General features: G+C 39.7%; 1 protein-coding gene across 1 annotated transcript in view; it reads right to left on the bottom strand.

Annotated features, from left to right (window-relative positions):
* The window catches only part of NUS1 (NUS1 dehydrodolichyl diphosphate synthase subunit), a 40,432-nt gene extending 26,066 nt beyond the window's left edge, over positions 1-14,366 (bottom strand). Inside the window, exon 1 of the mRNA XM_066248023.1 lies at positions 13,825-14,366. Coding sequence (XP_066104120.1) covers positions 13,825-14,239 — 415 coding nt within the window. The 5' untranslated portion in view covers positions 14,240-14,366. The remainder of the gene's footprint in view (positions 1-13,824) is intronic.
* Positions 14,367-27,458: the final 13,092 nt, after the last annotated feature.

Here is a 27,458-nt window from a genome sequence, read left to right as displayed (position 1 = left end):
ATAAAATCAGAAACAAAACAGAACTGACACAAAAGAAATACAAAGGATTTTATATATATATATAATAATAAATATGGGTTAAGTCCTATAACCATACAATCTTCCAAAACCAAATTAGAAAGAATCAGAGAATCTGAGTAGACAGATTATAACTAATGAAGTGGAAGCAGTAATCAAAAAACTCCCAACAAACCAAAGTCCTGGCCTGGATGGCTTCACAGGTAACTTTACCAAACATTCAAAGAACTAACACCTATATTCTCAAACAATTCCAAAAAATTCAAGAGGGAAGACTCTCAGGCTCATTTTTAAGGCCAGCATTATCCTAGTTCTAAAACCAGATAAAGACACTACAAAAAGGAAAGTATAGGCCAATCTCCCTGATCAATATAGATATTAAAATCCTCAACAAAATACTAACAAACTGGATTCAGCTTTCATTAAAAAGATCATACCTCATGACGTTTTACTAAGGATGCAAGGTTGGTATGATATTCGCAAACCAATTAACATAATATACCGTGTAAACAAAATGAAGGATAAAAACCACAAATCATATCAATAGATGCAGAAACTCAACAAAGTGGGAATAGAGGGAACATACCTCAACATTATAATGGCCATATATGACAAACCTAAAGCCAACAGCACATTCACCAGGCAAAAACACTACAAGTGTTTCCCTTAAGATTGGGAACAAGACAGGGATGTCCACTTTTATCATTCTTATTCAACACAGTACTGGAATTCCTAGGCACAGCAATCAAACAAGGAGAAATAAAAGGTGTCCAAATAGGAAAAGAAGAAGTAAAACCATCATTATTTTCAAATGACATGATACTGTATAAAAACAACCCAAAAGATTCCATGAAAAAACTACTAGAACTGATAAATGAATTCAGTAAAGTAGCAGGATACAAAGGAAATAACCAGCAACCAACTGCATTTTTCTACACCAATAATGAGCTAACAAAAGATATCTAAGAAAGCAATCCAATTTATAACTGCTTAAAACAAACAAACAAACAAAACAACTAGGAATAAATTTAACCAAGGATGTAAAAAACCTGCACTCAATAAATTTTAAGACACTGGCCCTGGCTGGTTGGCTCAGTGGATAGAGCATCAGCCCAGTGTCTGGACATCCAGGTTCAATCCCTGGTAAGGGCACACATGAGAAGCGACCCTCTGCTTCTCTTTCCCACCTTCTCGCCGTTCTCTCTCTCCTCCTCTCACAAGAATGGCTCAACTGGTTTGAGCATTAGCCCTGGGTGCTGAGCATAGCTCGGCTGGCCCAACAGTAAGCCTCAGGTGCTGAGTATACCTCAGTTGATGTGAGCATTGGCCCCAAATGGGGGCTGCCAGGTAGATCCTGATTGGGGTACATGCAGGAGTCTATCTCCCCTCCTCTCACTTAAAAAAAATAAGACACTAAAGAAAGAAATTGAAGAAGACATAATAAGTGGAAGCATATACTGTGTTCATGGATAGAAAAAATGAACATTACTAAAATGTTCATACTACCCAAACCAATCTTTAGAGTCAACATAATTCCTATGAAGATACCAATGGTATTGATACCTTTCACAGAACTAGAACACATACTCCAAAAATTTATATGGAACCACAAAAAACCCCGAACAGCTACAGTAATCTTGAGGAAGAGCATAGTTGGAGGAATCATGCTACCTGATATCAAACTATACTACAATGTCATAGTAATGTAAACAGTGTGGTACTGGCATAAAAACATATATAGATCACTGAAACAGAATCGAGAGCTCAGAAATAAATCCACGCCCTCATGGTCAATTAATATTTGACAAAGGAGGCAAGAACATATAATGGAGTAAAGATAGTATATTCAATAAGTGGTGTTGGGAAAATTGGACTGATACCTGCAAAGAAATGAAACTGGACCACCTTCTTACACCATACATAAGGATAAACTAAAAATGGATTAAAGACTTAAATGTAGGTTATGAAACCATAAAAATCCTAGAAGAAAACATAGGCAGTAAAATCTCAGTCATCTCCTTGGGGAAAGAAAACAAAAGAAAAAATAAACATGGGACTACAACAAACTAAAAAGTTTTTGCACAGCAAAGAAAACCATCAATAAAATAAAAAGCCCAGTGAATGGGAGAACATATTCACAGATATACCCAAAATTTATAAAGAACTTATAAAACTCAACACCAAAAAAACAACAACATCCAATCCAATTAAAATGGGCAAAGGACCTGAATAGACATTTCTCCAAAGAGAACACACAGATTGCCAACAGACTTATGAAAAGATGATCAACGTCACTAATCATCAGAGAAATGTAAATTAAAACCACAATTAGGTATCACCTCACACCTGTCAGAATGGCTATCATCAATAAATCAACTAACAAGTGTTGGCAAGGATGTGTTTTGGAAAAGGAAAGCCTTGTGCACTGCTGGTGGGAAAGCAGATTGGTGCAGCCACTGTGGAAAGTAATACGGTGTTATCTCAAAAAATTAAAAATGGACCATGGTTGGTAGGTTGAGTGGATGGAGAATCGGTCCAGTGTGCGGATGTCCAGGATTCAATCCCCAATAAGGGTACACTTGAGAAGCAACCATCTGCTTCTCTCTCCTCCCTCTAGCAGTCAACGGCTTGGTTAGTTCCAGCATGGACCCTAGGCACTGAGAATTGCTAGGTTTGTTAAGAGCATCAGCCACAGGTGCTGAGGATAGCTTGGCTGATTTGAGCATCAGCCCAGCCGGGAGTTGCCAGGTGGATTCTGGTTGGGATACATGTGGATCTATCTCTATCTCCCCTCCTCTCACTTAAAAAAATTTTTTTAATGGAACTGCCTTTTGATCCAGCAATTCTACTTCTGAGAATTTATCTGAAGAACCCCAAGACATGAATTCCAGAGAATGTATATATGTATGTATATGCACCCCTATGTTCAGTGCAGCATTATTTACAATAGCCAAGATTTGGAAGCAGCCCATGTGTCCATCAGTAGATGAGTGGATAAAAATGCTGTGGTAGATTTCACAGTGGCATACTACTCATACATTAAGGAAAAAAAAAAAGGAAATCTTACCTTTTGTGACAGCACGGATGGACCTGGAGAGCATTATGCTAAGTGAAATAAGCCAGGCAGAGAAAGACTAGCACATATGATTCCACTCATATGTGGAATCTAATGAACAAATCAACAAACATACAAAATGGAGACGAACTTAATGACAGAGAGCAGGCTGACGCTATTGGGGAGGTGGGGGGCTGAGTAGGGCAGGCTGGAGGGATTTAGCAAAAAAGGTAGAAAAAAGGAAAAAAATGCATGAGCAAAATGAAAAAGCCCAGGAACACCAGTGTGGTAACTGCTGAGGGGGAGGCGGAGCAGGGTATGGGGGGATAATGGTGATGGATGGAGACGTGACTTGGGGTGCTAAACACAAAATCAGTATACAGATGATGTAGACTGTGCATCAGAAACCTGTATAATTTTGTTAACCAGTGTCAACCCAATAAATTAAATTAAAAAATTTTTTAATAAATTAAACTTGATCATAGGTATATACATCCTGCACTACATATACACATTTCATTTTACAACTGACCATATATAAGATGGTGGTCTCAAAAGATTAAAATGGATTATAAGCAAAAAGTTTGCTTGCCATTCTGAAAGAAAAAGCTGGACCTGACTAAGATGCTGAATTTAGCCACTCTGGGTAGTTTTAACTAAAAAAGAAGGCTCAACATGCTGTTCAAGCCCTTTTGCCTAACCATGGCTAGGGACCAGGAGCATGGTCTTAGGGACCATGGAGAGCCCAGGAGCTGGCCGGGGAGAGCCAGAAGCTGGCCGGGGAGAGCCCAGGAGCCTGCCATGCCATCCCTGCACAGAGACACAAGCACACACTGTTAAACACAACTCTTCGCTTCCGTCCATTTCTCTCTATACCTCTTTCTCCCCTTCCCAGTTCCTCCCCCGTTCCCCTTCTCCCTCTCTCCCTCTTATCGTTTCTCCTCTCAAGCTTCATTTCTCTGAGTCTCTTTCGTCTCCCTTTCTCCTCTTCCCTCTCTCCCTCCTCCTTACATCTACTCTCCCTCCTCTGGCACTTCCCTAGTCCTTTGCTCCATTAGGGTGGAGTGCACGCACGCACACTCTCGTTCTCCTTTATACTGGATTTTTTCTGCACCTCTTGTATGTTTAGATACACAAGTACAGTGTTACAATTGCCTATAGTAGTTAGTGTAGTTATATGCTGTACAGGTTTGTAGCCTAGGAGCAATAGGCTATACCAGGGGTCTGGAACCTCTTTTGGCTGAGAGAGCCATGAACGCCACATATTTTAAAATGTAATTCTGTGAGAGCCATACAATATGTTTAACATAAATACAAGTAAATGTGTGCATTTTATGTAAGACCAACACTTTTAAAGTTCAATAAGTCTCTGAATTCTTTTTAATAACGTTGTTATGCTGTTGCTAACCAATGATGAATAAAGTACTTCTTACCATTAATGCGACTTCTGGTGCCGCATGGTTTTGCTGATGGTTTTGTAGTCTGGTTAATACGTGGTGACGTTAAGCTTCATGCAGGCATTGAGACTTCCATCTGTTAAACGTGATCGTAGGTTGGTCAACATTCTTTAGATGTGAGAAAGACTGCTCACGTGCATATGTAGAGCCAAACATTGTCAGTACAGCAATACTCACACGCTGTAGTGTGTGGTATGTGACGGGAAGTGCGTTCCAAGTTTTGATAATCAGCTGGTCCGCAGGTTGAAGTTTTATCATTTCTCCTCACTTGTGTTTACTCACCAACTCTGCTTGCTGTCATGCAAGTCTTTCCAAATCTTCATTTAGTGACTTGAACTTATTCACCCACATGTCTGAGACCTTCAGGTCAGCAGCTTGTAGCTCAAAATCTCTGACAGAAACACTGGGGATATATATAACTCAGGTCGGCGCTGTCCACTGCACACTCGTGTGGATGGGTGATGAACTTAAAAAGACGAGTGCGCTCACAAAATTCTCCAAAGCGCGCTTTGAATGACTGCAGGAGATTAGATGTGAAGCCTGCTAGCTGCTGGAGATCAAGATGTTGAGCAGGGTCACTTGTTGTGCATGCATCTTTAAACTCTCCCAGTTTTTCAGCCTGACCTGTGGTGGCGTAGTGGATAAAGCGTTGACGTGGAACGCTGAGGTCACTGGTTCGAAACCCTGCACTGTGTGGACAAGGCACATATGGGAGTTGATGCTTCCTGCTCTTCCCCATCTCTCTCTCTCTCTCTCTTTCTTTCCCTCTGTAAAATTAATAAATAAATAACATATTTAAAAAAAAATAAAAAAAATAAACTCTCCCAGTTTTTCAAAGTGTAGTAAACAACCTGTTTCAATGTCGGCAATGAAGAGTTCCAGCTTGTTTTCAAATGTAAACACTGTTTGTTGAAGGGATAAGACTGTATTTCCAACGCCTTGCATTTTCACATTGAGCTGGTTCAGATGTTCAGTCATGTCCATGAGATAGTAGAACTTCAGGAGCCACTCAGTGTTAGCTAACTCAGGATGCTTGACGTTTTTCATTTCAAGAAAAGTCCGGATTTCGCTCAGACAAGCTGCGAAACAGCTGAGCACCTTCCCTCTTAACAACTAACGCACATTGCTGTGCAGAAGCAGGCCAGGATAATTATGCCCACTTACTTCATCCAGCAGTGTTTTAAACTGGCGATAATTTAAACCTCAGGCAACAATAAAGCTGACCATCCAAAAAACCAGTGACATCACCTCACCAAGCTGCTCGCCACACATCTGAGCACAAAGTGCCTCCTGATGTAGGATGCAGTGAAAACTTAGGATGGGTCTCTTTTCATGTTCACGAAGAAGCACTACGAATCCTCTGTTTTTCCCCACCATGCACGGAGCACCATCAGTACACACCGAAATAAGTTTATCCATCAGTAGATTTTTTTTTCTTTAAGGAACTCAGTGAAAGACTTGAATAAATCCACCCCTCTGGTTGTCTCTTTCATAGGCAAAACAGCAAGACTTTCCTCACGTAGTGTGTCACCAACAGCATACCTTGCAATCACGCTGAACTGGGATAAATGGCTTACATCTGTTGACTCATCCAAAGCGAGAAAAAAGAATGGTGCTGCATTTATGTCCTTCACTTGTGTTGCCTCTATTTGATTTGCCATCATGATGATACGATCGTGAACAGTTCTTGCTGACAGGGGCATGTCTTTTATTTGTTTGATTATCTTGTCTTTATCCGAAAAGTCGTCAAAAAGTTCATTGGCTACATCAAACATGAATGTTTTGGCATACTCCCCATCTGTGAATGGCTTTCCGTTTCTCACAATTGCTAAAGCACCAGCAAAGCTAGCCGAATTCCAGTCACCTTGTTGGGTCCAAACACGAAGTTGCTGCTGACTAGCTTACACTCTGCACAGTAGCTCTTGACATGCTTTCTTCCTGCTGTCCCTCGCTGGATATTTCGATGCAAATGTAGTATGGCATGTGTCGAAGTGCCGCTTTATATTTGACCGTTTCATCGATGCAATTTTATCATTGCATATTAGACACACTGCAGAACCTGCTCTCTCCACAAAGGCTAATTCCTCTGTCCATTCCTACTAAAAAGTACGATACTCCTCATCTTTTTCTCTTTTAGCCTTCTTTGTCAAAAGGGTTTCTGCAATTAGCTAGCTGACTACTTGATTAAAAGGAGGGAAGTTTACTTCCTGACCTCACAACGACCCATGTACCTTACGCATTATCCAATAAAAATTTGGGGTTGTTCCAGACAGCTGTGATTGGCTCCAGACAGCTGTGATTGGCTCTAGCCACCCGCAACCATAGAAAATGAGCGGTAGGAAATGAATGAATTGTAATACATGAGAATGTTTTATATTTTTAACATTATTTTTTTTATTAAAGATTTGTCTGCGAGCCAGATGCAGCCACCAAAAGAGCCACATCTGTCTCACGAGCCATAGGTTCCCGACCCCTGAGCGGGAACAGCCTAGGTGAGTAGCAGACTATACCATCTATATTTGTTTAAGTGCCCTGTATGTTTGCACAACAACAAAATCACCTAACACATTTCTCATAGCATATTCCCACTGTTAAGTGGCACATGCCTGTATGCACAGGAAAAAATACACACAGGGTTTGGTACCTTCTGCAGTTTCAGGGGGGTGGTGGAATGGATCCCCATAAGGGGGCAGGGAGGCTACTGTACAGGGGCCAGAATAGAAATAAAGACACATCAAGAGGCGATAGCAATTTTCCAAACAAAAAATAATGAAAACTCAACCTTGGGTGTCTGCAACAACAGAGAACCAAAACAAGTGAAAAATCTGGGACATATTCTAGCCATAAGACCAAGGAGGCCTGCTGACAGACTGCAGGTTAAACATGATACAGGAAAAGACTTCTGTGTGACATCTAAGTTTTAGTTTGAGCAGTTGGCTGGAAGGTAGTAGCATTTTCAGAAATAGGAAAAACTGGGAGTGAGACAAGGTCAGCAAACTACTGCTACAAAAACACAGCCACATGGCTGCTTTCTGGCTACATCAGCAGAGCTGATTAGTAGAAACAGAGACCACATAACCTACTAAACCTAAAATATTTACTAGCAGTCCTTTAAGAAAATGTTTGTGGAGTACTGATCTAGAAGACACAGTGAACAACAGAAAGACAAGGGCAAAGACAAGCACAAAACTCTAGGACATCCCAACATTTGGAATAGGAGCAAATGAGCATAAGCCAGACAGAAAACTCATAAGAAACAGGCAATAAGATAGGAAGAAATACAACCATATGTGATGTCACAGAAGCATGGAGAGAAAATACTTCAAAGAGAGGGAATTAAGTACACCTTACCCACCTATTAGATTATACACTATATTCAGATACATTATTGGAGTCTTCAAAAATCTCTACTATATCAGTTAAAATGGCATTTTAGAATTACTTATAAGTTTCAATATTTAAATTATCTATACTATGTTCAAACATGGACACTTAACTGGGTGATAATGTCATGTCATAATACTTTTTTCTACTTAAAACCAAGTAACAAGGAGTTTAGTCAGACAAGTGTTCAATCGGCAAATCAAATCTGTGTCCCTTAAATACTGAAATATATACTACTTCCTTTAAAACTTCTGTGAAATAAACAATTCTATAAAATGAAACTTTTAAAAGTCTTAATATATCTTCTTCTAAATTTGATATTAGAATTTTTATTGTGGTTATTCATTCCTTCTATAGAAATAAATTTTTAAAAAATCTGACATCAAGTATTAAAAAGAGCAAAAGAATCAAAGGGGAGAAAAATGAGATAAACACCGAAATAATATCTCTTATTTACAAAGCATCTCTCCAGCTATGGAATTAAAGTAATACATCTTTATAAATAAGTGCAGTCATTAAAGTAGCCGACCTTTTTTCTTTTTAAACTAGACAACTATGTAAATTACCTAGTGGTTTTCCTCATTTAATTCTCTAACAATCAAATTATAACACTACCAGAGGCAAACTTCACAGCTGAAAACATATACTTATACAGCAATTATTTAAAATTTTTAAAAAACTGCCATTAAAATTTTAGATGAATGAAGCAGTCATAACAAAATAAAATTTATAACCTACGGAACAGCTTTCCTTCAATAGAGAGCCCCAGGATTCCTCACAGAAAACAGTTACAATGGAATTAGCATGTTGCAGCAAGGGAGCACGTATGTGTAATGGTGGCACTGTATAATGGAATGAGTGCTGGACTGCCAGTCCTAGCTCTTCAGCAGAAGAAATGTGTAAAATGAACAAGCCTCATGGACTTTCTCAGTCCCTGGCTATACACTTAAAAAATGCAACTAACTTCACTGACTCTGCTTACCTGACAAATAAATACACTGTATTCAGATACAGAGCAGGAGCCCCATAAAGTTCAATTCGTTTGATTAAAAAAAGGTGAGTCCTATGATAAACATTTATAATAGAGGCATGAAGAAAACTCCATCTGGCCCTGCCGGACAGCTCAGTTGGTTAGAGCATCGTCCCGAAGCACAAAGGTTGTGGTTTGATCCCTGGTCAGGGCACATACAGGAACAGCTCTATGTTCCTGTCTCTCTCCCTCTCTCTTCCTTCCTCTCTCGCTGAAATCAATAAATAAAAAATTAAGAAAAAACAAGAAAATTCCATATGCCTTTAAATATCTTTTACAATCATTTCTATAATCTGCAGATAAGGACCATACACAATCAGGAATAGCACTATAAGTGATGTATTGCGGTCATATTCTTTTACCAATAGAAGTCAGTATAGCATAACAGTTAAGTACAAAAGCTTTGGTTCAAATTCCTGATCTTCTCTTTGCTAGACATGGGTCCTTGTTTTCTAAATCTTAGTTTCTTGATGTGTAATACTGCTGATGATTAAATGTGCTTCTTTGAACAGTACCTGGTACAGACTAATTGTTGCTGGTAATTAAGTAAAGGTTTATTTTCATACATTGATTGAGCTGTGTGATTAACTAGAAGGGTACACAGAGAATGGGGATAGAAGAGTCGAGAGAGGCTGTCTAGGAGGTGACAGTCAGAATGGACATACAAGGATCTATGATAGCTTCCTGATAGGCAGCTAGCTCTTTGACAGAAAAAGAAGAGGACATTCCAGAATGCTATCATAAATGTGAAATTTTGTGCTCGAAGTGAACCATACAAAGGTGAACATTAGGAAGAGAATGGTATTGTACATGAGTTACCAAATAAAGGAAGCCAAGTACCCCAGTTTCCATTGGTTTGTATATTAAAATATAATCACATTTATATTTTGACATTCAACATTTCTGGCAACTCTGTATCTCAAAATAAGGTAATTAACACTTAATAAAATCCCATTTACTAATAGCATGTGTCAGTGTGCCAAATAAACTAGAGAAAAACCATGTTCATTTTCTTCCATTATTTCAAGGCTTCTGGGTAGTATTTGTGTTGAGAAACAATTTATAACCCAGTTCATTATTCTCATTACAGAAAATGCAGTCTTCTTTCAATTCAAGGGATATATACTGACTATGTGCATAGCACCAAGTTACAGTCTGTAGAAAAAGAAAAATGAGATTGATAGCATCTGAGGAACTTATACTCTAGAAAGCAAATTCAGGCACATATACATACACTAATACTTTATAGTATCTTTAGAGATGCACAAAGTGCTAAGGAGATTCAAGGAGAGAACAAGATTAGGAAATGAATAGTAGAGAGAAACTACCTAAGAAGTGATCGTTAGGATGCACTTACAAGGATCAATAATAGCCTTTTGACAGGTAGATAGGCAGGAAAAGGAGAAGAGGACAAGGACACTTTAGGAAGAAGGAACATCAAGTAACCTAATAATGGATTCAGCAAAGGATATGTAAAATAGTGAGAAAGGGACCGGGAAGGTGTTGGCACACTGGGCAGACCTATCGAGGGTGTGCGAATTCTGTGCCCCCAAACCATTTCATAAGACACCTAGTGCAGATTTATAATTACGGAAGTAACACTAAAAAGAGCTACAAAATAGAATTCTTTTGTCTTATACTGAATTACACCGATATCAATGCTGTATTCTGGAGCACTCAAAGCTATCCTAAGTAGTACTACATATACTAAGACCCATCCCAGATTATCCTCACTCACAAAAAAGGAACATGAAAGATGAATAATTGGATATAAGGCAAGTAGCAGGGAGATTTGTTTAGGGTCACACTTTAGGGTACCGTAAGGATCGTTTGATAAAAACAGAGATGCTCAGCTTCCATGTCCTAATTAAGTCTAATCAATAATAGTGTTGAATCTGTATTTCTTACAAGCATCCCCAGTGACTCACTTCACAGATGGTCCCTAGACCTTGCTTTGAAAATACTGCCCTCCGGCAAGGTTCCCAGCACCACATGAATACAGCTGGGCAATATGAACAGGTTCCATCACGGAAGGTAATAATACACATCCAGAAACCTTGGATCTAGGCATACTTGAAGTGAGATCAAGGCAACATAGCACTCCTACGGCTGCCACCAAAAGCCCCCAAACTCCATTTTTTTGTAGCATATCAGTTAGTCATTTCTTGAATTATATTCATGTAGAAAAAATCGCCAAGTCTCCTGCCATACTAGAATTTCAAGCTCAAGAAATTCCTCAGAGATTGACTCCAATTGAGGATAAAAGGATTACTGGTAGAAATTATTATAATCAAGTAAGTGCAAGCAGATAAAAACTTCAGAATCAGTTTGCTGGCAGGAGTCAATCCAAGGAAAATATCAATGGAATTTTTTTTTTTTTTTGGTCTAAGGATTAAATATAATTTAGAGCCAATTAAATCAGAATGAATATTCATTTTTAAAATGTCACTCACTAGCATTTATATATTTGCTTATAATAATTTTTAGCAGTTATCCCTAATTTGAGTGAAAACTCCTTAAAAGACACCATTTCTTGTACCTCTCTGTATCCCAGTGCTTTATATCACAGAAAATAGTCAATAAATCTGGCATTAGATTTTGCTTTCAAGTTAAATATCTATATAGAAAAAAAATTTTGTTAGGGAAAATTGAGTAAAGCTTCATAATCTATACGTCCCTGAAAAGGACTTATGCTCCCTCACACCTTTCAGGACTAGTCTCAAGTCCCTGAGGCTTTCCTAAGTCACTCTATTTAAAACTCCGCCCCACCTCCACCACTGACTTTCAGTACTTTATTCCCCTTCCCTGATTTAGTTTTCCTCATTACTCTTACGATCTAATACACTGCATATTTTGTTCATTTATATTTGTCAGACTTCCACTAAAATTTAAGTTCCAAAATATAGGGTTTTTTGTCTGTTTTGTTTACTGCTGCACCCTCTTATCTAGAACAGTATCTGGTACTTAATAGATGCCTATTTGTCACCTGGTAAATGAATGAATGAATGAATGACTCAATCAATCAATCAAAACCAAGAATGGGTAAATGGAAAGTCTCTTATTTTAGACAATGAAATTATTCCTTACCCCTTAAGAAATAACTGAAACAGCTTTTATATTAAAACACAAAGTGCTCTCAGTTCATTCAGTGAAAATGCTCCATAAATCTCCTTTAGGTTGTCAGTCAATACTTGGACAGTTTCACTTCTTCCTTTTCCTTATCAATTGTTTTCTTTTGGCAAATATGAGACAGGATACTCCTGAATCCCTTCAGCAATTCAGTGACGAGAATTGCTGGAACAAGGAAGTGTGGCAATCCTGTAATCTGTATTACCACGCAGTCACCAAGTTCAACAATTTAGCTCTATCTTTTCCTTCTCTACTGGAAGGTAAAAGCCCTTGCTTTAAAAGAATCACGTGGATATAGTGATTCATTTTTAAGTAAATTCAGCACATCGCTTAAAGACTTTAATTTCCATTTCTCCTTCACATAATCTGTCTCCCAGGCAATGTATCTATCTGTTGTACTGGTTTAAGTGAAGATTTTGTGGCCTCATAACAGTCTCATGATTTCTGTTCTCTGCCAAGTTCTTTGACAAGTTCCATGAAATGTCAGCACGAGTATATTAAACTTTACCCTACAAGGCAAATCATCATTTGATGACAGGCTATCTAGTCACCCTATTTCGTGTTGGCTACAAGAAAGGTTATAGGTCAAAGATTAAACTAACACCCTGTAAGAGTTAGCCAGACCTTTACACACCCTTTCTGAAAACACACACACACACACACTTATACACACCTATCTTACAAAGGTTTAAAGATTAAAATCAAGTTGTAGTTAATGTGAAATTTAAGTTATTGAACAGAGACTAAAACTAGTAATTTTAGTTACTGAACAAAGTTCTGTCTTTCATACAAATACTCCTGTCATTCTCTTCACATCTTTATCTTCAAGGAAATTCCACTGCTTTCAGGATTTGACTGAAACCTAAACCTGACAATCAGAGCATCCCTCATTCTTGCTTATTCATTCATGTTCTGCTTAAATCTCATCTCCCTGCATGAACTTCTCAACTCCCTCATTGAGAATCTCCACCTGCCCCCCCCATACTAGTTCCTTACTCCACCAAGTTTTGTTATTGACCCTGTCACTTATGTGGTTGTCAGCTACCTGCAAGCCCCAGAGTCCATGAATTAAATGTAAGATTCTAAGAATAACGCCTCGCGCAGTGCTTTAGGTTTGTAGCCGCCTGGTAAACTTTTACAAAAATTACCCCAATTAAAACTAGGAGAGGACAATTAATGTGTTAGGACAGTGCTGGCCACTGAGGCTCAAGAATCCATCCCAGACCTCCCAAGACAGGTGACTGTCTTCTTTTCTCCCTTTCCAGTCTCTCACACATCTTTCATAAGCTCAGTCAAATGCCACCTGACTCCAACTATCCAGCTTAAGCGTAAATCCTCCCCAGCCTGACTGACTTAAGATGAGTGCCTTACACCTCTCTGAAGAAACCCTGGAGTGTCATAAAAGGGCAAATATGCAGAAAAGCAGACTGGCTAAAATGTCAATCCCTCTATTACCTTTGTGCTTTGGACAAATCAGTGAATGTTGATTTTCAGTTCCCTCACTTGTGAAACGAAGGAATACAAAGACCATTTTACCTTACTGGGGAATTATGAAGAATAAGAAATGTTTCCAAAATGTATCGACAGCGACTGAACCGAATTTAATAAAGTCTGTCTCCCTTCCTCGAAAGCGTTAACCCTGTATGTGACTTGCACCTAAGGGCCGCGGACAGGAGCCTGGGGTGCTGCGGTGAGCGGCGTACCCGGTACACCTGCCGGATGTGAGATTCCCTCCCCGCGCCGGGCCTCACCTTGGTGGTCGTAGACGCTAATGTAGGAGATGCCCACGGCCATACACCACACCACGAGGCTTGCGATGTCCGAGAAGCTGGTCTCCTGCTCTTCCTCGGTGATCACCAGGCCCATGTGCACCGGCAGCTTCTCCAGGGAACGGCCGTCCGCACGCCAGCGCAGCCGGGGGTGGGTGGCGCCCGGGCCCGGCCCCCCTCGCGGGTGCCGGTGCAGACGCCGGTTCCTGCCTACAGCCGGGGGCTTGCGGAGCGTGAAGCCGAGCGGCGCTAGGACCGCGGCGGAGGCGGCGCGGCAGCAGCGCCGCCAGATCCAGTTCCAGGTGCCGAACCGAACGCGGAGCCAGTAGGTGAGCGTGCGGTGCAGGCAGAGCAGCGCGTGTAGCACCCGCCACACCAGCTCGTACAGCCCCGTCATACTCTCGTGGCGCCAGGCTGTCCTACCCTCCCTCCCTCCCACACCCGCGGCGCGACGGCTCTCTATCTACCCCTGCGGCCGGCGCGGGCCATCGCTCCGCGTTCCCCCGTTCCCCGCGCCCGAACCCTGTCTAGTGCCAGCACCTCACCTCGCCCACACCGCCATGTTCCTCCGGCCTCGGCAGCCCCACCCCCTCTACTACATAGACAGTTCTGATTGGTCGGCGTGGAACTCTGACGTGGCTTCGGGGTTCGAGGCTGCGGTCTGGCCCGGCTTGGCGAGCGAGAGCTCCGCCTGGGAACTAGGTGGGCCGGGGATCGGTCGCACCCCCTCGTGGCGTGGAGGTCTAGAAGCGGACGCCGCCGACAGCGGTGCAGTTCCCGGAAGGTGCTGGCGTCCGGATAGGAAAGGGTGATTGCGGAGACGCAGCGTCCCTTGGGTCCTGGACGACTTACGCTGTTTCCTCTCAAGGTCCCGCCAGAAACGGTTTTCAAGCAGTAAAAGTCGTCCTGGTGGATTGGGAATTACAAACGCCAGAAAGAACCTAGGGGTAGAATGGAGCCCTCAGTAGCAAGTGTTGATGCTGGGATCAAGCGGGGTCCCTAAGTGTCAGCAGAGCGGAAAGAGTGCCTCTTAGAGAGGTCCTGCTACCGCTCTTCAGTCAAACCTTCTAGCGAGGCTAGTTCTTCCAAGAGTGGGAATGAGAATCCTTGCTAATGTTACTGAAACAATTCAGCCCATATCATTTATCCCTAAAGGGAATCCTTACTGTTGTCCATTGTTTAGTACGTAAGGAAGAGGCTCCACCCCTGGCAATCCAGTCACTTCATTCCTGTATTCATTCATTCAGAAGGCCATTCCTAACTACCAGCACCACTGTCCTCAGTCACCACTATTATCATATTTTGTGTAAACTGCCCATCCAGCCTTATCATCCCCTTCACACAGCCTAATGTCCAGTCGACTTGGACTTCAAAGTGGTCCTCCAGGCCAGAAGGGTACTTCTGCAGCAATTCTGTACCATTTTTGCCCTCTTTGTGCAATCTCTTGCCTTCCCCTGAATCCCTGTGTCTGAACGAGGTATTGCCCAAACCGCAACTCATTTCCCAAGGCTCAGTTTATACGGTACCTCTTCATTGAAACTTCCCTTGAGTCCCTACGCTGAAGTGACTGATAAATTTCATGGCGCTACTTATAGCATGCCCCTCTTTCATATATATTATATGTGGTCTGTATATGTAACATTGTTACATATTATGTATTGTATCATTATATGCTATATATTGTATTGTATATGTTTTCTTTATACCTGAAATCAAACAATGTTGTTTTAGTGATACCTACCTAATCTTCGTTCTGCCATGACTTCTTTTCCCACTGGGAAATATCTGTTAACATTTTGGCTTCATGCCTTAATATTTCAATCACTGATACTGTTTCAACTATTCTTATTTACGTTTTTAAGACTCACTTTATTTTAAAACTTGAATCTCAAGTCTATCTCAAGGTTTCCCTCTCTATGGTAGCTTACCCTGAAGAAGTGAGGGTTGGGCACCAGGCACATCCTTCACACACTTTTGTATCTATGTCTGCTCTGCACCTGCTGCTATGATGATGGCTAAAGAAGAGGGAAAGAGGAAAGGTGATGACTAGGACAGTCTGCAATAGCCTTCTTCCCCACTGGCCATTTATGTAAATCCAGGATGCTCTGCTAACGAAGCTCCCAAGCACCAATGTCTCTGTGAAATTTGCCTACATGTTCCACAAAACTGCCTCCAGCCCTGCCCCATACTGACACCCTGCAACATAACCCTGATGTACTAACCCCTTTACCACTTCTGACAAGATTAGAGTCACCAATCACATCTCTCCAGGGCCAACTCTCAGGTGTGCAGACACATGCAGGCTGCAACTTTTGTACGTCTTTGAATTTATAAATTTAAACAAAGGACTCTGGACCACCACCACCCCCCACCATGCAAATGTGCATATCCTGGCATCTCAAACCCCTTCAACCCACAACATTTGTGCACAAGCCATTTCCTCATTGAGAAGTAAAGTTGGTTTCTCCATTTTCTTGATTTGAAGCCGACCTGTGTCTTCTCAGACCAAGAGAACACAGCAGGAGTAACAGTGCATAATTTCCTAAGCTAATTCATAAGAAGTCTTGTAGCTCTGGCTATGATTAGGTCTCTGGGGACATGTTCTGGGACAAACTGGCCACCTTTGAAGTTGTACTACTACCAATAGGACTACCAAGCTAGGAACATGGAAAGACCATGTAAAGACACATGACCAACCTGCCCTCGTTTATTCCAGCCACCACAAATAAGGCACCAGATATATAATGAGAAACTTTGATGTCACAGCCACTATCTGACTGGATCTAATGAGTGGGACCCAGGAAAAAAATGCCCTACTGAACAGTCAAGACAAGCAGTGTTGGCCCAGGCCAGGTAGCTCAGTTGGTTAGAGTGTCCTCCCAATGCACCAAGATTGTTGGTTTGATCCCTGGTCAAGGCACAGATAAGAAACAAGCAATGAATGGATAAAGGGAAAATAAACTGATGTTGTTTCTCACTCACACTGTCTCTCTCCTTTCCTCTCTCTCTCACATCAATAAATTTTCAAAAAAACAAGTGTTGTTTTAAACACCATCCTATGGGGTAAAGGACAACATAATAGATAACCAGAGCAATTGCCCAAGCCTTAATCCTACTTTATTTTTAAATTTTTATTACATAAACTTATCTATTGTACTTATTCCAAACACTCCACTTGTTGTTCAAGCTACTCTAATGCAAATGCTGCCATGGGAACATTCACACAAACGCACAAATACATACACACTCAGAGTGTGTGAGTGAGAGGGAGAACACAGTCCTATGTATGTTAGTATAAATTCTACCTATTTTTGCAAGGTCCAGCTCAAATTTCACCCCCTTCCTTACCAAGGTTATATGGGGTAGCCCGGCTCCTCAGGCTTTTCTCTTTCTCTCCTTATATAAAGACTCTTAGCACTCACTAGCATTTATATATTAGACTGACCTCTTTTCACTTAAATTGTCAAATAAAAAAAAGAAAAGGCAACAGCCAACACAACAATAGTCATCTGGTGTGAATGAATCAAAATTATACCTATTTTTTTTTGTCAGGCAAAATAATATCATATATTTTCTGAAGTGCTGCAGAATTTGTATAATTAGTTTATGTGTGCCATGAGATGAAAAAGGTTGAAAAGCTATGGCTTCTATTACTTTTTAGGAGTTGCTCTAACTTGAGTGTAAACTCTTTAAGGGACACCGTTCTTGTACTTGTTTGTGTCCCTGTGCTTTCTGTCACAGAAGGTATGTAATAAATCTGGCGTTTATGAGTAGTCAACAGGATTTTTTTAATGCCAAATATCTATATAGAAATAGCTTAAGTAAAACTCTATTTGAGGGAAATGAATAAAGCTTAAGGCTCCATACTTCCCCTGAAAAGGACTTTTCTCTCATATCCATGTGGCTAGCTTCCTCATCTGTTTTCAGGACTATATGCAACGTCACTGACGTTCTCCTTAGCCTCCCTGTTTTAAATTGCACGCCCTCTTCCACCACTGACTTTCAACATTATTACCTTCTCTGCTTTCTTTTTTCCTCATCGCACTTTTTATTTAGTATACCACATATTTTAGTCAGACTTCCACTAAAGTGTAAGTTCTACAAGCATAGTGATCTTTGTCTGTTTTGTTTCGTACTCCAACCTCATGCCTAGAGTGATATCTAGCATTTAATAGATACTCAATTGTCTGTCACCTGTTGAATGAATGAATGAAAGAATAAATGAATTAACTAAAACCAAGAATGGGTAAATTGAAGTTTTCTTATTTCAAACAATGAAATAGTCTTATGTACCTTAAAAAAATAATTAAAACTCCATGCTGGCCTGACCAGGCAGTGGTACAATGGATAGAGCATCGGACTAGGATGCAGAGGACCCAGGTTCAAAACTCCAAGGTTGCGGGCTTGAGCGTGGGCTCAACCAACTTTAGCACGGGCTCACCAGTATGAGCATGGGGTCACTGGCTTGAGCGTGGGATCATAGACATGACCCGATAGTCATTGGCTTGAGTCCAATGTCACTGGCTTGAGCAAGGGGTCACTCGGTCTGCTGTAGTCCCCCCCCCCCGCCCGGTCAAGGCACATATGAGAAATCAATCAATGAATAACTAAAGCGCTGCAATGAAGAATTGATGCTTCTCATCTCCCTCCCTCCCTGTCTGTTGCTCACTGTCCCTCTCTCTGTCTTTCTCTCTGTCTCCATCACAAAAAACAAAACACAAAAACCTTCATGCTGAATTTGTCAGTAAGCTTTTTAAGGCAAAACAGAAAAAAAAGGAAAAGACAGTTATGGGAACAATTTCTTACTCACACAAAAAACTAATCTCACCATATTTGGTTGCATATCATTTATATAGCAAAGGAGAAAATGACTTGAATAGCCACTGAAAAGTATTCTGACAGCAGTTATGGATCTAGTAGATAGAATTTATGTGATAAATTACCTGATAATTTAAACGTTAATCCTGTGCAGTTGCACAACACAGAGGCAATGCTGATTATTCAGTTATACCCTATTATTAGTATGCAAACCAGCATGACGGGATTAATTTTGCAAATTGTGTAGCACTTTTAAGTCAGGTCAGATAAAACAATTGGGAAGGCAGTTTTATATAAATTGACTATATTGTCTAAATTTACTCCCAGATATCACTAGATTAGATATATGTGCTTAGTTTTAAAAGAATGCAGCTTAAGTATACATGAAACTGAAAAAAATTTGTAAGAATTACATGTGATGGGGAAGCAAATAGGGCCGCGAAATGCAGCGAGGTTTGTTTGCTTGCTTTAACTTTTATTTGGACAATAGTAAACACATTAAAGTGGGATGAACTCCCATGAATCATCACCCAGCTTTAATAGTCACTGATTCATGGACAGACCTATCCCCCATTCACTCCTCTCATAATATACAGCTAAATCGCCCTTAATAATATTTCAAAACTTTAGCATTATATTATTCATCCTACCTCAAATGATGCAAACTCATTTTTAATAGATGTCCACAATACCATTATTGTACTTAAAAGATATTTAAAATTGACACTAGTTCTTGAATATCATTAACCTTTTGAGTAGTACGAACGTTCATGTACGTCCTCGTGCCTCCTGACCATCCAGAGTACGATCGTTCATGTGTAAGGCAACATTAATAAAAGGCAAATGTATGTTCTTCTTGTTTCCATAAATTGGTTATCAAACAAACATGATTTTAAGTTAATAAAACTGTAACTGGAACTAATTTCATTTTTTGAAAAAAAAAAAACCTCACTCCCTGGGGTCAGCAAGCATGAACAAAACTTACTACTCAAAGGGTTAAATCAGTGTTTACATTTTTAATTGTTTAATATATATCATGAATTTTTAAATTTTTATATGTGCAATTTGAGTAGGATCCATGTGAGATCCACACTTTGCAACTGACTGATATGTTTCTGCAGTCTCCATCTGTCTATTGTTCTTCCTGTTTATTTTTTAAGATTGTTCTGTGAAGTTTCCCACTGTCTGTATTTCTTTGGTGAAGTGTAGCATGATCACCACCCTCTGTGGGATATTAAAAATTTAGACCAACTGTCAACAAACCATGGTCATGTGTCAAATCTATTCCATTACCTGTTTATTTTATTCATTTCTTTTTTAAAGAGACTGGTAAATAGAGCAGTTTTAGGTCACAGCAAGAAAGAGAAGAAAGAAGTAACAGGTCCCATTACACTTCAGTGTGTGTCTCACATTGTCTACAGCAGGGGTCGGGAAACTTTTTGGCTGAGAGAGCCATGAACACCACATATTTTAAAATGTAATTCAGTGAAAGCCATACAATGACCCATGTACGTTACACATTATCCAATAAAAATTTGGTGTTGTCCCGGAGGACAGCTGTGATTGGCTCCAGCCACCTGCATCCATGAACATGAGCAGTAGGAAATGAATGGATTGTAATACATGAGAATGTTTTATATTTTTAACGTTATTATTTTTTTTATTAAAGATTTGTCTGCGAGCCAGATGCAGCCATCAAAAGAGCCACATCTGCTTGCGAGCCATAGGTTCCTGACCCCTGGTCTACAGGAAGATTAAAAAAACAGAAACAGACAAAAACTCAACTCCTTTAGCCATTCCAGCTATGTAATATTTATTGTTATTCAATTGCAAATATTTTATTTCTAATATGACTTGTGATTGTGTAGTATTTAGAAGTACATTGTTTAATTACCAGACATTTGGGAGATTTATTATCAATTTTCAGGTTAATTACACTGTGTCCAGAAATCATATTATGAATGATTTGGAATACTTGATGTATTTTATGGCACTGAATCTTATTTCTTTGATTCTTTCACCAGTGTTTTGCAGTTTTTGTCATCTAGATCTTGTACATGTTTTGTTAGATTCATACCTAAATATTTCACTTGCGGAGGGGCAGTGCTAAAGCAAATGGTGTTGTATAATGGAATGACTGCTGGAATTTAAGTCCCAGCACTTAAGCAAAAGAGATGTGTAAAATGTACTAGCCACATAAACTTTCTCAGCATCTGCTTATACATTTTAAAAATAAGAATATCTTCACAGTCTCTGCTCTGTCAAAAAACTCTGACCTGGCAAAAGTAGTTCAATACAGAGCAGATGCTCCACTAAATTAAATTTATTTGATTTAAAAAAGAAAAGTGAGCCTGACCAGGCAGTAGCGCAATGGATAGAGCGTTGGACTGGGATGTGGAGGACTCAGGTTAGAAACCTCAAGGTTGCCAGCTTGAGCGCTGGCTCATCTGGTTTGAGCAAGACTCACTAGCTTGAGCCCAAGGTTGCTGGCTTGTGCAAGGAGTCACTCCGTCTGCTGGAGCCCCCCACCCCACCCCAGTCAAGACGCATATGAGAAAGCAACCAAAGAACAGCTAAGGTGCCACAACGAAGAATTGATGCTTCTCATCTCTCTCATTTCCTGTCTGTCTGTCCCCCCTATCTGTCCCTCTCTCTATCTCTCTCCATCTCTGCCACAAAAATAAAAATAAATAAAAAAGAAAAGTGAGTTCTTTGATTCATAGGATGAATCTTACTGATATGAAGAAAAAATTTCTATTTACTTTAACTGTCTTTTACCAATCATTTCTATCACCTGTAAAGATCATAGTATCACTTTACCAAGGCTCTAATACAGTGGTTCTCAAACTTTTTGAAGTTGGAGTGCATTTAAAATCCTACAAATAATTGTAGGTGCACTATATACAAATTTCTGAGAAATATGTTATAATAATTAAGTCAATATTAAAGAAAAAATATAAAGTCCAAGCGTGCTTTTATGGTAATTAAACAAAATAAGTATAAATAATTAAATTTATTCTGACATTAATAAATATTTTTATGTTACATTTTTTGTTATGTTTTTTAGAATTCATAAAAAAGAGGAATTAAAAATAAAAAACAACCAAAAAGTTATATTTTTATATATATATAGATACATTCTTAGTAAGATTTAGTAAATTTGGCAGGCCCCGGCACGAATGTGTTAAGTTTTTTCACTCTTGTCTGTATGAGAAACATGAGCCTGATGTGTCCTAGCGATTTCTTCAATGTTTGGCCTTATATTTGAAAGGCAAACTCTCATTTCCTCGTCAATACATTAAAGAATTCCTCTCTTTTTACTCTTAATTGTGTTGAGGGTAGAAAATCCTAATTAACATAAATAGAATGTTGAAAATTGTAGTAAAATGTTCAAAGCTTTTTAGATATTACCGCAAATTCTTCTTTTATAGAAATCCAAAAGGCTTCAAGAGACAATTCCTTATGTTTAATCATCAATCCACAATCAGTGGATATAGCTGCCAGTTCTTCTTCTGTTAATGTTAAACCAAAATCTCTTGAAGCTTCCATGAATGGGTTTCTAATACAAACATATTGTTCAGTGTTAAGTGATGAAAAATGCTACAAATTAAATTCTGCCCATCAGCCTTCAAATCCTATCCTATTTATACTTAACTTTTGATCAATCACTTTCAGAATCGGATTCTTCAATATCACACTTCTTTTTGAGAAATCTATCCATTTTATTTGGGTGTATTTATCTAAAAATAATATAATGATGTGTTAATAATAAGTATAATGATGATGTGTTAACAAAAAGAGTGATATTTCCATAATGAAATGGTATAATAGAGTAACTATATTTATTTTTATATCTGGGCATATGCCGCGAACCAGCGCAGCTAGTAATTCCAGGTCCTGAGTGGTAACGGTGCGAAATTAAGAAAATACGGTGTCCATAGGAGGGCCCTGTAATTGCTAATGGCAAAAACAAAGCGCGCCCAAAAACCGCATCTTGCTTTATTTATAGGGCAAAGTGAGGCCATTAGCAAATCAATGGTCTTCGATCACATTTCCAAGGCAACCCAAGAATTTTACCAAGTGCAGAAAATCCCTACCATACATGTCATCTTTACACCAAACAAAGGATAGAAGAAACTTGCCTCCAGCCTTTCCAGGGAACATGGGGGATAGTGTAAACAATCCAGCATCACAGTTTAACAGCCTTTTGCAACCTAATCAGGCAAGTGAGATGGGGCGTCGGGCAGACTATCAGCTTACAGTCAATTGCCCACACCTCTGTCCTCCAAAAATCTAAACTCCAAAAACCCTGTTGGTTTTTTGGTCCCCAACAGGCACATATTTCTTTGGAATACCAGAGGGTGCACCTGGAAATCCTCTGGGGCATACCAGTGCACCCCTGGCGCACACTTTGAGAACCACTTCTCTAAGGTGACCACACCTAATCAGGAATAGTACTGTAAGTGATTGTATTGTGGTCACACTAAAATAATTAAGTACAAAGCTTTGGAATAAAATCTGGTTCAAATTCTAGTTCTCTGCTTGCTAGATATGGGTTCTTGCTTTTTAAGTCTCAAGTTTCTTGATGTGTAAAACTGCTTAGGATTTAATGTACTTTTTGCACAGTATATGGTACAGAATAAGAATTCAACAGAGAGTAATTATAACCATTAATTGTTAAGTAAAAGTTTGTTTTCATATGTAGATCCAGTTGTATGGTTATATAGAGGGGTATACAGAGAATGAGGTCATTTTTAACAGTTAAATGTAGGAAAGAGCTTTCAAAAAACAGAGCAAAATTGGGGTTGGAATAGTTGAGAGAGGCTACCTAGGAGGTAATGGAAGGGACATACAAGGATCTATGGTAGCCTCCTGACAAGTAGCTAGCCTTTTGGGTAAGAGCACATTTCCTAATGCTAAGATAATCCTGAAATATGATCTGTGGCAGAGGTGACCCATACAAAGGTGAAGATTAGAAACAGAACGCTCCTGTACATGAGTTACCAACTAAGTAAGGCAAGCCAGTTATACTAGTTTTCATTGTTCAATATATAAAACTGTAATCATATTTAACTTTAGGCTTTCAATACTTCTAGTCTCTTATTTAAAGCAATGAAATTATCTCTTACCCCTTAAAATATATTTGAAACTGGTTATATAGGACATAAAGTACTCTAAGTCCATTTACTGAAAATGCTCTGTAAAACTTCTTTCAGTTGTCAATCAATACTTGGTCAGCTTGACTTCTGTCTTTTTCTTTCTTTCTTTCTTTCTTTCTTTCTTTCTTTCTTTCTTTCTTTCTTTCTTTCTTTCTTCTTTCTTTCTTTCTTTCTTTCTTTCTTTCTTTCTTTCTTTCTTTCTTTCTTTCTTTTTTAGTGAGAGAGAGAGAGATTGAGAGAGGGCCCATCAGGGACAGACAGACAGGAAGGGAGAGAGATGAGAAGCACCAACTTGTTCTTGTGGCACTTTAGTTGTTCATTGATTGCTTTCTCAGACGTGCCTTGGCAGGGACTCCAGCTTGAGTCTCTTGCTCAAGCTAGTGACCTTGGGCTCAAGCCAGAGACTACGGGATGATGTTTATGATCCCAAGCTCAAGCTGGTGACCCCACTCTCAAGCTGGTGAGCCTGTTCTCAAACTGGATGAGCTCACGCTCAAGCTGGTGACCTCCAGGTTTCCAACCTGTGTGCTCAATGTCCTAGGTCAGCGCTCTATTCACTGCGCCACTGCCTGGTCAGACTCCAATCTTTTATTTATTTATTTATTTATTTATTTATTTATTTATTTATTTTAAATCAAGTATGTAGTGTTTAAAATCTTACAGTTCAGAGGCCATTCTTGTCATATTCCTTCCTTGTTTCCCAGGGAATTCAGATCCCTGGACCATTGATTCCCAGAGCATAGTAGAGATGAAAAGAAACTGACTGATTTTTAAACCAACTGCTTAATATTTTCTCACTAGAGTAGAATATCTCTGAGAGCAGGGCTCTGTCTTTCTTTCAGTCCTTTTTTTAAAATTACATTTTACATTCAATAATATTTTGTACCTACTTCAGGTATACAGCATAGTGTTTAGACAAACCAATATACACGTGCGTGTGTGTGTATGTGTAGTTGTTTCTTTTACAGAATATGATAAAGCGTATTTCTGAATTACAGCAATTCAATAACAGAAATTGTCAGAAGAAGGAAGTATGACAAAGTTAAACTATGTAGCTATACTTTTTTCTGCCTCTACTTTAATTTAAAGAACCTTGCTTTAAAGAATTACCTCCCTGTAAGTGATTTATTTTATAAGTCAATTTACCACATTGTTTAAGGGCTTTATCTAGTTTAATTTCTGCTCCATTTACTTTGTTCCCCAGTCAATGTATCTATCTGTTGCCTAGTTTTAGGTAAAGATTATGTCTCCCTATACAGTCTCATTATTTCTATTGGTCTCCTCAGTTTTTGACAAGTTCCATAAAATGTCAACCCAAGTATATTTAATTTTACCCTATGGGGCAAATCATTATTTGGTGATAATAGGCTCCCCAGTCACCATATTACTTGCTGGTTGCAAGAAAGGTTATAAGTAAATCAATGATTACTCTAACACCCTGTAAGAGTTAATAAAACCTCTGCCTACCACTTCTGACATAGCCTACTCTTAAATCTACTTATATGATGAAGATTAAAGATTAAAACTTAAGTTGTAGCATCTGTGAAGCATATCAGTAATTTATGTGATTGAGTAGAGAAGAAAACATTAGTTTCTGTCCTTCATACCAATACTCCTAAATCATTCTCTTCACATCTTTATCTTTAGGGAAATTCCATTGCTCTCAGGATTTGACTGAAACCTAAACCTGACAATTAGAGCATCCCTCACTCCTGCTCATTCTTTCATGTTCTGCTTAAATCCCATCTCCCCGCATGAACTTCTCAAGTTCCCCCAAAACCTCTCTCCCCGCTTCTCAGAGTAGTTCCTTACTTCCAGCAAATCTTGTGACTGACCATGTCACTTATATGGGTATCTGCTCTCTGCAGGACTGAGAGTCCATGGACTTCAATGTAATAGTGGTGTGGTTTTCATTTCAGATTCCATTTGTTCATTGCTGGGAAGTGTTCCATAGTCTGTGATTAAGTCTCAGTTTTTTAGTGAACCTTGCCTCTGATCTGTGAACTTAACAAGTGCTTTTTTTTCTTTACTCAACTCACTCTCTCATGCAGGACAAGATTCTGGAGGGGCAGGGGTTGAATATTTTTCTTCCCCTAGATCGGTTGGGCTCTGATAAAGCCCCAATAGTTTAGGCCTCAGTAAGATAGTTTCTTTTGATGACAGGCCTTTTTAGGAAGAACAGAATGCTCTGGCATATTCCAAAGTGGTTCCTTTCTCCCTCCTGCTGCCAAAAGCGTGAGGGGATTTTCTCTAATATTTAATTGAGAACTTGGTTCATTCAGTTCCTGGAGGTAAAGCTCACAAAAGTGGGTGAGTCCTCTTGGGTCTGGGCCCCCCTGGTTTTTTAATTCTCAGACTTGTCCTTTCTGAACCTCCAGCCATTCCTGAAACCCAGCTCAGGTGTTGTTCCACAGCCCTGGGGCCCGAGGGGGTTTCTGCTCTGGTCAGCAGTGATTCTCTATTCTGGATCCTGTCTGTCTCTCCAGGTTGGGGTCACAATTTGCTTTGTGACCTCACTTCTCTAATGGGTTCAAGAAGAGTTGTTGATTTTTCAGTTTTTCCAGTGTTTTACTTGTTATTATGATGGATTGACAACATCTAAGCTCCTTACATCATTAATCAGAAATCTACCACCATTTTTTTTGTGTGTATTTTTCTGAAGTTGGAAACGGGGAGGCAGTCAGACAGACTCCCGCATGCGCCGGACCAGGATCCACCCAGCACGCCCACCAGGGGGTGATGCTCTACCCATCTGGGGCATCACTCTGTTGCAACCAGAGCCATTCTTGTGCCACAGAGCCATTCTCAGTGCCCGGGCCAACTTTGCTCCAATGGAGCCTTGGCTGTGGGAGGGGAAGAGAGAGACAGAGAGGAAGGAGAGGGGGAGGGGTGGAGAAGCAGATGGGTGCCTCTCTCGTGTACCCTGGCCGGGAATCGAACCCGGGACTCCTACATGCCAGGCTGACGCTCTACCACTGAGCCAACTGGCCAGGGCCTATACCACCATTTTTTAAAGTTTTATTTGAACATAGCTATGTCCATTCATTTATGAATTATCTATAGCAGAGCTGAGTAGTTGCAACAGAGACCACAAGGCCCACAAATTCTAAAATATATACTATCTTCTCGCCTGACCAGGCGGTTGCACAGTGGATAGAGCATCGGACTGGGATGCAGAGGACCCAGGTTTGAGACCCCAAGGTCGCCAGCTTGAGCGCGGGCTCATCTGGTTTGAGCAAAAGCTCACCAGCTTCAACCCAAGGTCACTGGCTCAAGCAAGGGGTTAGTCAGTCTGCTGTAGCCCCATAGTCAAGGCACATATGAGAAAGCAATCAATGAACAACTAAGGTGTTGCAATGCGCAACAAAAAAATAATGATTGATGCTTCTCATCTCTCCATTCCTGTCTGTCTGTCCCTGTCTATCCCTCTCTCTGACTCTCTGTCTCTGTTAAAAAAAAAAAAAGAAGCAGTTCTTTAAAAAAAAAAAAAAAAAAATATATATATATATATATATATATATACTATCTTCTCATTCACATTAAAAATTGAGCAACACCTAATTTTCATTGCAAAATCTCTAAAGTAATAGGAGCTTTTTTTCTGATAGGTTTGTAAGAAGTTAAAAAGTACTTATATTG

Source organism: Saccopteryx bilineata, chromosome 12 (assembly GCF_036850765.1).
Source record: "Saccopteryx bilineata isolate mSacBil1 chromosome 12, mSacBil1_pri_phased_curated, whole genome shotgun sequence".
Lineage (NCBI taxonomy): Eukaryota > Metazoa > Chordata > Mammalia > Chiroptera > Emballonuridae > Saccopteryx > Saccopteryx bilineata.
The sequence above is the reverse complement of the archived record's forward strand: the minus strand, read 5'-3'. Positions and strand labels throughout refer to the sequence as shown.